At 40.3% G+C, this 15,021-nt stretch overlaps 1 protein-coding gene across 1 annotated transcript in view; it reads left to right on the forward strand.

The window, feature by feature from the left end:
• Positions 1 to 767: 767 nt before the first annotated feature.
• Positions 768 to 15,021, forward strand: part of abca2 (ATP-binding cassette, sub-family A (ABC1), member 2) — a 219,926-nt gene continuing 205,672 nt past the window's right edge. Inside the window, exon 1 of the mRNA XM_008277032.1 lies at positions 768 to 1,109. Coding sequence (XP_008275254.1) covers positions 1,044 to 1,109 — 66 coding nt within the window. The 5' untranslated portion in view covers positions 768 to 1,043. The remainder of the gene's footprint in view (positions 1,110 to 15,021) is intronic.

The raw sequence follows: 15,021 nt of genomic DNA on the forward strand, positions 1-15,021 counted from the left end.
CATTCACACAATTTAGAATCACCAATTAACCTCAGCATGTTTTTGGACTTGTGGGAGGAAGCCTGGAGAGAACCCATGCTACACAGGGAGAACTTGCAAACTCCACGCAGAAAGATCCCCCACCAGGACGTGAACCGGTGACCTTCTTGCTGCGAGGCAACAGTGCTACCAACTGCACCACCTTACAGCCCACAATTACACTGGTATATCTTATTATTCTTCTTCTTCTTCTTATTATTATTATTAATAACAATAATAACAACAACAACAATAACAACAACAACAACAACAACAACAACAACAACAACAAATATATTCCTACAGTGTAAAACTGGCTTCATTGCACCACTATATGTAATTACATGTCAAACAATATTAAATGCTTCTTCATATTTTTCTGCAATTTTACTGATAACAGAGGACTCAAATTATTAATTGTTATATATATATATATATATATAAAGTTGATAATCGAGTAATCAACTAATTGTTGGGTGGTTTATTCTATATGAAAGTATTTCATTTCGTTGTCCAGTATCAAAGCAATACAAGGAGGTCTGCTATTTCCCTCTGAAAGGTGCTGGAGCAAAAGCATGAAATAGCATGAAAAAAAAAAAAACAACGTCTGTGTTTGCTTTTGTTTTGACAGGCAGCGCCGGAAGTGTAGCTGTTCCTGCCGATAGTTAGCTTAACGCTACGCTGCTTCAATACTAATTTCCTGACCCAACTCCAAACGCTGCGTTGTAAAGCTGAACGGACTCCCTCAGACCGGCCACCCGGTGCTCCACCGACACACGGAAAATAACCAAACAGTCCTGTTACGCTTTTTACTGCCAGTCACAGGCAGCTGAGCATTCCTTGGTCCATATATCTGTGTAAATACACCTAATATTAGTCGTTATAGTCTGAGGCTCGCAGAGGCTTGGACGTGATGCGAGCGAACGGGATAGAAATTCCCTAGTTATTTAAATCCAGTCACAGGCCATCGCCGGTATGCTAATTTCGTAAATTTGGAGCAGACTGAAGCAGAAGTAGGAGGCAAAATGGGATTCTTGCACCAGCTCCATCTTCTCCTGTGGAAGAACATCTCTTTGAAGAGGAGGGGATCGGTAAGATGAGACATTTGCTCGCATGACAGTCTATAAATGTCGATTAAAAACAGAGTCGTGTTTTGTTGTCGGTGTCGTTGGAAGCAGACGGGCGTCGGTTTAGCTGCTCTGCTGCTGCATTGCCCGCAGCTGCTATCTGGGCTAATTCTAGCAGCACCTGTCTGTGTGGAACTCCTAACCTGTTGTCAGACATCACAATAACACCGCAATGGGCTTTGTGATGCGATGCTGATGATTTAGTGCCAGCGTGCCTGTGTTGTGTATGTGCCCAGACAGTACTGTCAAACAGGTTGTTGTTTGTGGATAAACAACAGTTGTGTCATTTCTGTCTGGCTTTGTTGAGCTCAGGTGTGGATAGGCCTGGTGTCTGTCAGCTCAGGAGTGCTGACCTGAGCTAACTTTCATGATGATTTGATCACCAAAACCTGTCATCGTGTCTCTTTTACATATTTACTTATCTTGCGTTTTCATATTAAACTCACAGCATATGTAACTCCTTGTCACTGTGAAACTACACTGTGACAGCACCTGATGGAGAATATTGTGGAGAGTTCATATGAACATCCTGAACATGATATTTATGGCAGCGGGTATATTACTGACTTTTGTTGTTGCCATTTTAGTTATGAAGGTAGAATTTACGTTGCTATTCAGATGAGACAAAATGTTTAGTTTTACCATGAATGTTGATGCAACAGCGTCTTACAAAGCCTCAACCATACTCAAGTGCTCTATTGTTGCATTTCATGAAGTTAGGTGACTTACAGAGAGATTTTTCAAAATCACCAGAATTGAAGCAGCAGAGATATCCCAACTTATATGGATGGATAGATTGATACTTTATTTCTCCCTGTGGGGAAATTCACAAATTCCAGCAGCATCCACACACAATAGATAAAAAGCAAGCAATAACTGATCCCTAATATTTGTTAAGCTACAGAAAACACTGGACCCTATATTTTCCACAGTACAATGTAATACTTGGCAATGTTTCTTGTCATGAGACTGCCACTGTCTGACACACACTCACAATTCTTCAACTCATACATTCTGCTGAATGAAAAATTGCGATTTAAGGCCCACTCTCTCTCGAGTATCGCAGTGATTTTAACCATTTCTGGAGCTTCAGCGGATTGAATTGCTTAGTTGTCATGGTGATAGCACAGTTGTCATCGTATGATGACATGTAGTACCAGACAGTTAATCTGCAGTTTTAAGGTAAAATATGAACTTTGTTTAACCATGTCTCCAGGCACGTGTTTAAAAATGTGCAGTGTTCATGGCTGAATTGAGTTACTCATGTAGTATCACTGGGGTAATTGTCTCGGATGCCATCACCAGACCAACACAAGTCATTCACAGAATAGGTGGTAGTCCATGTGATGAGTAAACTGACCTTTGACATGTCAGGTTTGTGGAGTGCACCTTCAGTAACTGAGCAGGACTTAATAAGGACATATAGTGGGGGACAGGAAAAAAATACATACTCTTTAAATCTGAGGCTTAGCTTTAAAAACATATATGGACGTTGGTACCTCTAAGTATCTGTTATGCTGGCTAGCTATCTGGGCAAATATACAAACTCATGTTGCACTACAGCAGGGATTAGTGGCCTGGTTGATTATCAGATCAAGCAATCAGCATTTTTTGTTTTTTTAAATCAATTTCTGGTACTGTTATTGTGATACAGTTGTATGTGATACACTATATCTATAGTATTTTTTTAAAGATAATGTTATGGAGACTTCCCCCCCAGGGAAGGAGTCACTAATACCTGTTAGCATCTTTGCTGCTAATGCCCCCCCCCCCGCGGGGCGCTGTCACAGATTTCTGGCAAGAGCCCTGCCAGTGTATATGATCTTGTTACATATTGCTTTGTCACTGTCAAAAAAAATCCCATCACCTTCAGACTGACTTAATCATTCACAAATAAATAAATAAGCAGGCAAACATACTGAGTGACATTCCATGAAATGCCCTTCTCCAGATTCCAGATGTGTGATATAAGATGTGTGATATAATCTGGTGACCTTTGCAACTATTCCATCTGACTATGCATATTGTGGCATATTGTGGAGCTTTAAATCTCTACAGGGTCTATTCTTAGCCATCAGATTTCCTAAAAACCTGTCAGCCAATTTATTTTAGTAATGTTTGTGCTCTTTCTAAAAGCTGAGGTTGAATCTGACCTCAGGCAGCTGGATTTTTATCGCTTTTGCTGCATTTACTGGTGTCCTGAAAGAGGGGTTGGTGTAGGTAGGGTTTGTGTTTATGTGGGAGCAGCTATTTTTAGCCAATTTACCTGCAGACATCAAACTTGGAGGAGACATGAGAGATACACTGGAGAGCTTCTGTTTTAAGAATAGTAACAGCTGCGTCATTTCTGTCTAGATTTATAATGACACTGCCCTGGTTTTGCCTCATTAAAGCTGTCCATTGGATTGATGATGAGAGCAGAACAGACTAGTCAGCACTTAGCCGAGATAGCTTCAATCCCATATGCCCCGGTAAGTGCCAACTGACTTAGACCAGCTGATTTAGACATGAAAGGCAAATCATGGCCCAGTTGTGTAACAACAATAAAACTGTTGATAGGTGAAGTGAATAACATTGGTTATCTTTCAACATTGGCATCTGTCAAGGGGTGGGATCTATTAGGTAGCAAATGGTCTGTTTTTGAAAGTGATGTGTTAGGAGAAAGAAAAATGGGCAAGTATGAGTAACTTTGATTGGGGTTGAATTGTGGCAAGTCTTGTGGGGTGTTCTGGTATATTATGGTTAGAACATACCAAAAATGGTCCAAACAAGGACAAACACTGAAATGGCGACAGGGTCATGTATGCCCTTGGCTCACTGATGCGCATGAAGACTGAATGCTGGCCCTTGTGGTCTTATTTTGCAGAGGAGCCACTTTACTGTACATGTAACTTATCTGATTTTTTATACTTAAATCTCTTCTGTTTTTCATTTTTTTGCTCTTTATTTTGTACTTTATTATGTATGGCACTGAAGGAGCTGCTCTTAATCTCATTGTATTTGTGTATAGTGACAATAAAGGCATTCTGTTCTATTCTATTCTTTAGGACAAATTGCAAAAAACCTTAATGCTGGCTTTGATAAAAAGTTATGGGAACACAGTGTCTTGCAGCTTGCTGTGCAGATACAGAGAGCTCAGAGTGCCTATGCTGACCCCTGTCCACTGTTGAAAGCACCGATAGAGGGCATGTCAGTTTCAGAGCTATAGTATGTAACAATAAAAAAAGGTGATCTGTATGAAGAATCTTGTTTTCTTTCACGTCATATAGACAGCATGGTATTCTGTGATAGCATAGGCCTCTTTGGGCATTAAGCATTAAATATCTGTGGAATGTCCTGGAATGCAAGTCCAAACCAAGGATGCACCACCTTGTAACGTAGAGCAGGGGTTCTCAACTGGTCTCACCCTGGGACCCACATTTTCCCATGGTCATTAAGTTGCGACCCAATTTTTTTTTTAGAATTCAATATTCAATATATTTTCCTGTGCAACATGCATTTCAGAGCATATAACCATGCATAGTAACTGGACCATGACAACTGCATGTACAAAACTGCACAAAATAAAAAAGGGCACAAAACAACATATTTTCACTCCATTTTAAGCAAATTAATAAGAAACTGTGGAGGACCATGACAACTGCATGTATGTACAAAAGTGAATAAAGTAAATATCAAAACTACTTGAAAATAAAGGTTTGGCCTAATCAGGTCATTTGTTGAACTTAACGAGACAGTTGGACACGTGCTCTACTCCTGATTAGAGTTTCAGAGTCTGGGGTGACAGTAGACAGAGCTACTCTCAGATCATACTCAGTGTCCAACCTGTTCCTCTGCTGTGACTTGAGCTGGACCAAGGCAGAGAAGCCACTGTCACACCAACAGGTTGAGCTGAATAGTAGGCTTGTTTTAACTGCAAGAGTGGCGAGGGATGGATACTCAGCCATCACATCGCTGCACCAGAAGTGGGAAAGGCTTACCTCCCCACATCTCTTTCTCAACATCTGATCACATGACAGCTCCAGCAGCTGATGCTCTCGTGCAGCCACATTTCGTTGTCAAACAGTTCTGCATACAGGGAGTTAGTCTCAGAGAGGAATGTGGTGATTTCTTATTTAAGTTTGTAAAACCGTGACAACATCTTGCTCCTTGACAGCCAGCGGACTTCTGGGTGCGCGCAGGCTCCGATGGGCCGGAAGTGGCGGGACGCAAAGGCAGCTTTTGGCTGGGAGGGAGCTTATTTTTCAGACGGGGGGTGCAGGTGCCGAGCATTCGGTCCGACGGACGGTCACAGTGCTGTATCGGTGGTAGCGGCAGCTGCGGCAGGGATGGAGGTGGGAGGAATATTCAGAGATCAAAACTGATATCCCGATTCCAGCACAGTGAACGAATAGTTGGCTATTGGGGTTCAGTCCTAGTATGAAAATCCACATTTTAAATACTCCAGGTCATATTTGACAACACAAACTTAAAATGAACGTCAAACTATGGTTACCATGCCTGTCAAAACAAAGTTTTTTCAAAATAAAAAATACGTCCAACCTGAGATATATATATATTATTTAATTTTGACCAGCTGTCCGCGACCCAAAAGTGGGTCGCGACCCACCAGTTGAGAACCCCTGACTTAGAGGACTTAAAAGATTTGAAGTGTCTTGGTGTCTGATGCCATAGGATACCGTCAGAGTTCTTGTGGAGTCTGTACCTTGATGTGTCAGAGCTGTTTTGGTGGCATCAGAAGGATGTACACAATATAAGGCAAGTGATTGTGGCTGATCACTGTATAGAACCGCCACCCTAAAGACCAAGTTAAGATCTTGTGTCCTGTTCAGACATTTATTGCATTCTTGATCAAGAATGATCCCTCTGTTATTCAGCACAAGATACCTGGGTAGGAGCAGGATATCAAAGAATTAAAGCTGCAATAGGGATTTTTTTATTCATTTGCAGGCAGCAGATAAATTGGAAAACACAATATCTTGCACTAGTCCATTCAAATTTACAAACAAAAAATACAAAAAAGTGCTGAAGGTGCCTTCCAGAGATGAAATTGCAAGATATTTTGATTGAAGTTTACAATCTAGTAAACATACAGGAACAACCATATACAAACACAGACACTACAATGAATAATAGAATACCTTGTTAAAACTATATTAACACAATAAAAGTGCTAAAAGAAGCACCCAATAGAATCCCTTTCGAACATGCATCTTGTTCTGTTACCTGACTACAACTAAACGTGTTGGCTGCATGTGTGAATGCACACTCTGGTTAGGCCGAGTAACATTTCCGTGTCACTTTCAACATGGCAAAAGTCTGAAACGCACCATCACAATAATGGACTAACATGCACTAGTGAATGAACTTTAAATTGTGTGAAGTGATTTAGGAAAATATTTTTCCACATATCAGGAACAATAATCATCCAAAAGCATCACAAACACGCCTAACAGTTTGTGTGCCAAAATCACCACACCTGTTTCACTCACTTTGCTCTACAATTTGACATTTTTAAGGCTATAAAATTAAATGACCATAATAATAAAACCTGACTGTGGTTAAAGACTGTGGATACTAACACCTTAGAGTAATGATGCTTACCAGTAATCAATATAATCTTGGTATTTTGCCCCCACAAAGTGTTAACAGGAGCTGAACTTTCTTTCTTCCTGCTGTTTAGAACAGTTTCCTCTGAGTTATAAAAAATACAGTGGGTACCGAAAGTATTCAGACCCCTTTAAACTTTTCACTCTTTGTTTCATTGCAGCCATTTGCTAAAATCAAAAAAGTTCATTTTATTTCTCATGAATGTACACTCAGCACCCCATCTTGACAGAAAAAAACAGAAATATAGACATTTTTGCAAATTTATTAAAAAGGAAAAACTGAAATATCACATGGTCATAAGTATTCAGACTAGGGGTGTAACAATACACATATTCGTACCGAACCGTTCAGTACAGGCCATTTCGGTTCGGTACAGACGTGTACCGAGGAACGAAAATTTTAAGACATTTAAGAATGGCCCATGTACAGAATTGTTTCAATTGCGAAACTTTAAATTTCGTGGTCCCAACAGTTGCGGTGGACCTTCTCCGGCTCACACTTGCGCAGTGTTGCGGAGCTAAAAAAGTAGGAGTTTCCAGCGGACCACAGGATGTGACGGACCGTTTATTCTCCCATCAGTGCTTCCTTATAAGCCCAGTCTGTATGGCTAGCGAATGGGATGGCTAATGCTAACAAGAAGAAGAAGAAGAAGCCAGAGCTGGAAGACGCTCCGGTGTCATTAATATCACCTGTTTGGGATCACTTCGGTTTCCTGGTGAAGTCTGGAAAAGGGGAAAAACAAGTTGACTCGATGAAAGCCGTATGTCCACATTGGGAAGCGGTCCTCAACTATGCATCCAGCAACACGTCAGACTTACACACTCATTTGAAAAGGCAGCATCCAGGCGTAACTGCCTGCTGTGCTGGAGCTCTGACTCCATTCAGTCCTCACTGCTGTCTTCTCAGCAGTACATGAGGAAGCTACAGCCAGGCTACATCACAGGAGATAAGTTCATGACCACATTGTGACATTAACAATGACTCAACATGTCTCCTGTTTCACTTTAACTCTCTTTGCTATGTGTCATCACGACTGACGCGTGCTTCGTTGCGTTGGTCATGTTTTTCATTTACGTTGCATTGCTAAAGTTGTGCTGACCTAGCGTTAGTTACTCCTTGTCTGTTTGCGTTAGCAACAACATTGCTGTAATAATGCCAACCTAGCATAGCGTTAGCTAACAGCTTCAAGCCAGTAAGTCACTGCAGAAATGAGTGAAGAAAATATTGTAGAGTACAGAACGACTGTCTATCACTCTGTCAGCTTGCTATTGATGATATCAATGTTAATTCAAATGTTAAAGCTATGTTCTGATTATCCATGAATCTAATAGTGTCGATCAAATGAATGCAGAACTTGCTGGAAATCACAATATGGTGGAAATGAGCTGCTTGGTGGAGGTCTGCGCCCTCAGAGTGCTCTTCTAGTTAGTCATGTTTTACAAACTCGCCCCGTTTATGAACAGCACACAAGCTCAAATTTGCTGCATAATAATAATACTTTTTTCATTTATTTGAAAAATAGTTATTTTTTATATTTATTGCTGAACTTGGTTGTTTGCAGCAGTGTCTTGCTTTTTATACTGGAAAAGTAATTCAGTTATATTTACAGCAGACCAGTAAGGTGGAATTGTTAATGCTGCACTTGTACTTTGATTTATCAGAATCAGAATCAGAATCAGAAAAATCTATATTTTTTTGTTTATTTGATGTTGAGAACGATGCAGCAGTATTTCTGTTACATTTGTGTGCATTGTACATTTAATTTCTCGTTTCTTGTTTATTAGGATCCCCATTAGCACCATCATAAACATAGGCTATTCTTCCTGGGGTTGATTTACTGAGCTGCTAACAGCTTTTTGATTTAATACAATAAACAAATGTTTTGGCTTAATTATGAGGAGGTTTATTTTTTTTTTTTAAATTTCCTCTTCACTGAGAACCAAATTGTGCCATACCGAACTGTGACTTCCGTACCGAAATACGTACCGAACCATGATTTTTGTGTACCGTTACACCCCTAATTCAGACCCTTTGCTCAGTATTGAGTAGAAGCACCCTGTTGAGCTTGTACAGCCATGAGTCTTCTTGGGAACGATGCAATATGTTTTTCACACCTGGATTTGGGGATCCTTTGCCATTCTTCCTTGCAGATCCTCTCCAGTTCTGTCAGGTTGGATGGTGAACATTGTGGAAAGACATTTTCAGGTCTCTCCAGAGATGCTCAATTGAATTTCCCTTCTGGGATAAATAAAGTATTTTTCATTTCATTCATTTATTTCATTTCTTTTCATTTAGGTCAGGGCTGTAGCTGGGCCAGTCAAGAATGGTCACAGAATTGTTCTGAAGCCACTCCTTTATTATTTTAACTGTATGCCAATGGTCATTGTCTTGTTGGAAGGTGAACCTTTGGCCCAGTCTGAGGTCCTGAGCACTCTGGAAGAGGTTTTCTTCCAGGATATCTCTGTACTTGGCCACATTCATCTTTCCTTCAGTCGCAACCAGTTGTCCTGTCCCTGCAGCTGAAAAACACCCCCACAGCATGATGCTGCCACCACCATGTTGGAAGTGTATTGGGCAGGTGATGAGCAGTGCCTGGTTTTCTCCACACATACCACTTAGAATGAACGCCAAAAAGTTCAGTCTTGGTCTCGTCAGACCAGAGAATCTTATTTCTCATAGTCTGGGAGTCCTTCATGTGTTTTTTGGCAAACTCTATGCGGGCTGTCATATGTCTTGCAGTGAGGAGAGGCTTACGTCGGGCCACTCTGCCATAAAGCCCCGACTGGTGGAGGGCTGCAGTGATAGTTCACTTTGTGGAACTTTCTCCCATCTCCCTACTGCATTGCATCTCTGGAGCTCAGCCACAGTGATCTTTGGGTTCTTCTTTTTCTCTCTCACCAAGGCTCTTCTCCCAAGATTGCTCAGTTTGGCTGGACGGCCAGGTCTCGGAAGAGTTCTGGTTGTACCAAACTTCTTCCATTTAAGGATTATGGAGGCAACTGTGCTCGCAGAAGCCTTGAGTGCTGCAGAAATTCTTTTGTGACCTTGACCAGATCTGTTCCTTGCCACAATTCTGTCTCTGAGCTCCTTGGGCAGTTTCTTTGACCTCATGATTCTCATTTGCTCTGACATGCACTGTGATCTGTAAGGTCTTATATAGACAGGTGTGTGCCCTTCCTAATCAAGTCCAATCAGTTTAATTAAACACAGCTGGACTCCAAGGAAGGAGTAGAACCATCTCAAGGAGGATCAGAAGAAATGGACAGCATGTGAGTTAAATATGAGTGTCACAGCAAAGAGTCTGAATACTTATGACCATGTGATATTTCAGTTTTTCTTTTTTAATAAATTTGAAAAAAAGTTCTACATTTCTGTTTTTTTTCTGTCAAGATGGGGTGCTGAGTGTACATTCATGAGAAATAAAATGAACTTTTTTGATTTTAGCAAATGACTGCAATGAAACAAAGAGTGAAAAATGTAAACCTGCAGTATGAAACAGCAGCAGGGTCCATATGTGTGTCTAAGAGAGAGAGAGTTGCGTACATTTGCGCAAGTGGAACAGCAGTTCTGGAAATGTCATTAAATTCTTGTAACTATATATTATTCCCGGGAGAGCAGTGAGAGCTGTACGCCAACTTGTCTTCGTATCAGACAGGTGAGTTGTCACACTTGGAATGGCAGTATGGCAGTTTAGTTTCCGGCTGTATAGACTGTTTTCTCTGAGTTTATTATGAACCCGAAGCATCAGATAGTTATTCACGAGTATCTCCGAAGAGAGACAGCTGCAAGTATTTACACACAAAGCAACTGTAGTAACTTTATCAGTTATTATTACAAATTATCCCTGACATGAAGAAAGGATTCAGGATCTAAAAGCAACTCACAGACAGGTGAGCTGCCTCACAGAGTCACAGTTTATCAGCTGCAGTTCAATATTTTGTTGTATTCTGGCCGTCCTCAGTATGGGTCCATAGCTTTCAGTTTCACTGCTAGGATATCAGAAATAAACTGGGCTGTTTGTTCTTTGAACAGTTTGAAAAGCTGCAATTAGTTGCTATTAACTAATGTTTTAATATGCATTATACATCATAAAATGTTCTGCCTTCCTGGATTTTAACTAAGGAGGTGAAATGGAGAGAAAAACATTTCTATAACGGACCATTAACTATCAAGATACAGGATAATTAGGACATTACAAGAAAGGTTATGGCAAGCAATTACATAAATACATATCTAGCAGACATGGAGCAACGTGATCAGTCATTTAGAGTTCTGTTTGTATCCACCTGATGAAGTCAAACATTCATGAACAAAATATTCCACATAAAATATATAGACAAAATAATCATCGTTAGTTCTGGTTTGACCTTCATCAGCTCCTGAGAAAATAGAAATTGCATGCTTTCGTGGCTGCTAAACAATGCACTTTGCTCATCAGTTGGTGTCTAAATGTGTTAGTTTGTCTCTCAGCTATTTGGTGTTGAGCAGGTGTACAATGGTACTTTATTCAAGTTTTTTTGTGCTGACAACAACTGCTATTCTGAGCATGTCATCTGAATGACCTGGCCATTCTGATGCGCCATCCTGGCCATAGTAGTTGCTAACGAATAAGTAAGAGAGATCATTGTGTGTGTTTTTGTGCTGGCTTACAGTGCTCTCATATGTAAACCGTACAGCTTACTGGAGAGAAGCATGTTCAGGAGAGTGTGCTGTGTTTTGTGGTGCCAGCTGAAGGGTCGAATACCTTTTCAACATGCTAAAATGTAGCTGCATATCGGAAACTAGTGTTGCAGCACAAAAATACACATATGAATATTAAAAAAGCACTCAATCAACATACTGTCTTAATTGCTCGTTAGTGCATGCATGCCACATAAAGCTAAATTCTGAAATGTGTCTTGGTTTTGGTGTTGGAACAGTGAGAGAATACTACCACCATCCATTGTCAATATAAAACATTATTTAGTGCCACTTTAATAAAAGTTAATCATTTCTACTGGTATGGTGGTCTAAACACAGCTTGATGCATAAATAACACATAGCTGTTGCAGCAAGCAAATCCTAAATTAGAATAAATATGACGTACATGGTTCTCAAACACAGTGTTCAGCAGTACAGCACAGTTGGTCTCCAGTAACAGCAGCAAGCAGTGTTACTGACCTACATCTAGTCTCTCTGAATGATAGTCTTACAGTGGGCTGGGCCAAACCCACAGGCTAACTATCTATGAAGACTGCATAGCTGCTCAGAGACAGAGATTTAAAATAAAGAGCGAGAGAAAAAAGAAGAAACTAAATGAAAAGACAGAGAGAACCCATTTTTAAAGTGAAAAAGTGAAGAAGTGAGGAGACAGGAGAAAGAGTGAGAGACTGACCCAGTGGGTGTGTCAGTTTTGGCCACACCTAGGAAAACCAGCTGATAAAGACACGTCACACACATCAGATGACACTTCTGAAGAAGGCGACAGATGGAACCTCGACACATGTCAAGGTACAGCTAACAACTTCATACCATTGTCCTATTACAAAGAAATTCTTAAATCTACAGACTAGCAGCTGGTTCACTGAGGCCTGGCACCAAAGACAGGAAGTTATGTCTATACATCCTTTGAAGTAACTGTGCGACAATTCATCCTCGTTAGGGCACTTAGATGCAGTTTATGTTTTTTTCCCATGATTCCTGATGGCCTTGAATGTGAGGATTCTGTACAGAAGTGGCTAATGTAGGATGCCTTTACTAAAAGCAAGTAATGTATGAATATAACAAATATTGTGTTACATACTCTATAACAGGCATCACCAAATGGTGGACCTCGGTGCGTATCCGGATGAAGTGATGGTTCTGTCTGGACCCATGACCAATCTCTGATAAATTCACAAGAATAGATTTCATGGAGCACTTTTTCCAACAGTCGCGGCTATAGACAGTAGGCACTGCTACTCCAGTTAATACGGCAATAGTGCCACTCAGTTGAGCCAATCAAATCGTTTGGTTACCCTGCATGGCCAGCGCACCGCCACAGCTCGATGCCGCTGCCACTTTGCGCTGCCTATACAGCAGAGCAGAGAGGAAGAGACAGTGATGACAGCATGGCTTGCTCCAAAAGAAGGAAGGTTGATGAGGAAACCCACTGTTTTGAAGATGAGTGGATGGAGAAATGTATGTTCATTCTTCCATCACGCAGTTCACAACCAGTGTGTCTCATATGCTCTGAAAACATGGCATTAACTAAAAGTGGCAGTGTGAAGTGCCACTACGAGACAAAGCACAGCTCTTTTGAGCAAAGTTATCCCCTGAAGTCCGAGCTGAGGGCATGCAAAATAACCAAGCTGCAAGCCCTGTATGACAGATCTATCCGACTCAACATACATGCATTTACAGCCCAGCAACGTGCAAACAAAATCTTTCATTTATTGTTTTCTGAGGATGTTGACTTTTATACTTGAAGTGGAGGCCTTCAGTTCTTTAGGCTGGGACCTCTTTAATTTAAGAGATAAAAGGGTTATTTGACTTTGTTTGCACTTTATAAAATGTATTTTATTCTGACGTTTTTGTTTTGTCTAATCTGAAATAACGGCCTCAATTTTTTTTTGCCTGGGACTACTTGTATGGTAAAAGAGCTAACTGTGCACTCAGTTAAACATATCCTGCACTGAAAATTGACAGTAAGTATTGCTGAAACCATGAGAATGTGGCCATAGGGGAAGGCTACAAGACACAAACTGGACTTCGGTTCGGACCTTTTACTTGGAGGAAATTTTAAAAACTGAACCCTAGTGAGTTTTAATTGAATACCCCTGTTCTATAATGTATAGATTGCAAAACATACCGATCACAATGACCAGATGAATATATATACCTGGATAAATTAAATGCAGATGAAAATGCAACTGAAAAAAATATTGTGCCCACCAACAAAACACTAAGATAGTATTGCCTGAACGAGTTTCAGAGACCATTCCTCAAAGACTGTACCTTTTGCTCAGAAACATTATTTGGACACTTACTTACCACTTGTTGATACTTACATAGACAAATGGAAAATATAACATCTGATATTATGATCAAAGTGTTGCCAAACAGTTGCTTAATTACACATGCAACAGACACTGAGAAACATTTAGAGCTGTATTTGTATCCACCTGATGAATCATCTTTACTCAGTCGCCCTCAACTCCTGAGAGAAATACGTGGCTCTTGAGATGCAAAATGCTACACTCACCAGTGATAGTGTGTCTGTGTGCTGTAACTTACCCTTTTGAATTAACGCTTTAAAACTACACTTAGGCATTTGAGTCATCATTGATGTAAAAATATTTATTAGTGAAGCTTTAAATAGGTAAAGAAATGCAAAAGAAGAGCATGTCTGCTCAAAGTAAGAACATTCTGCATCGTACATTCTTGGGTAGGTGGTTAAATTCTTATAAATTTTGTTTAAATGCAAACATCGCTGTGTTCTACTATTCATCACTGTTGTGAGGAAAATGCCTTTCTAAGGGTGTTTTCAGTTACTTGGTTGTCGAAACTTATATTATCTTCATTTATTCCGCCTTGGTTTTCTTTCCTCAATTGAGGATTGAAAGAGGCAACCTTTGTGATCACATGATTTTTTCTTCTAGAAGAAATGCAACATTGCTCTCTTTACTGTGTAAGAAAGGCCAGTCCAGAGATTTTGGGAAAGCACTGATTTGGCCATCCCCAGATTGAGTTTTGTCATGGTTTGAGTCTGTTTGAAACTGACAAATTGCTTTTTGTCTAAAAGCACCACTTAGTTGAAATAAGTTCTGAAACTGAGTGGCTTGCTAGTTCGTATAAGCTACTTTGTCACCAGCTAATCCAGTATTGTTCTGAAATGGAGTATAATAACTTTGAAAAACACTGTGACTGAGAAGAGTCCAGACTTTTATATCTTTTACCTATTTCTTTGTACTATGCAATACTATTTTCTTTGTGTTTGATTTCTGTTTTTAGAAGAATATTCCAATACTCTGTTCGGCAGCAAGGGGCACACAAATCTGTACTGTATGTCTTGCAGATGTGATATGGCAAAAGTCATGTAATTGTGTCATTACATCCAAACAGCAATGCTGATGGATTTTGCATCACTATGAAATTTTTGAAGCACGAACCTAAGCCTGATCCTGTGTTTACCTTGCTGTCACACAGGTGTTGTACAGGGAGAGCACAAACCCTTCTTTTTCAACTTCAGGTTTGATTGGCAGTTGGCAAACCAGCTTAAGGGTGCATCATTCGCACTGCGGGATGT

Source organism: Stegastes partitus, unplaced genomic scaffold (genome assembly GCF_000690725.1).
Source record: "Stegastes partitus isolate 25-593 unplaced genomic scaffold, Stegastes_partitus-1.0.2 Scaffold86, whole genome shotgun sequence".
NCBI classification, from domain to species: Eukaryota; Metazoa; Chordata; class Actinopteri; family Pomacentridae; genus Stegastes; species Stegastes partitus.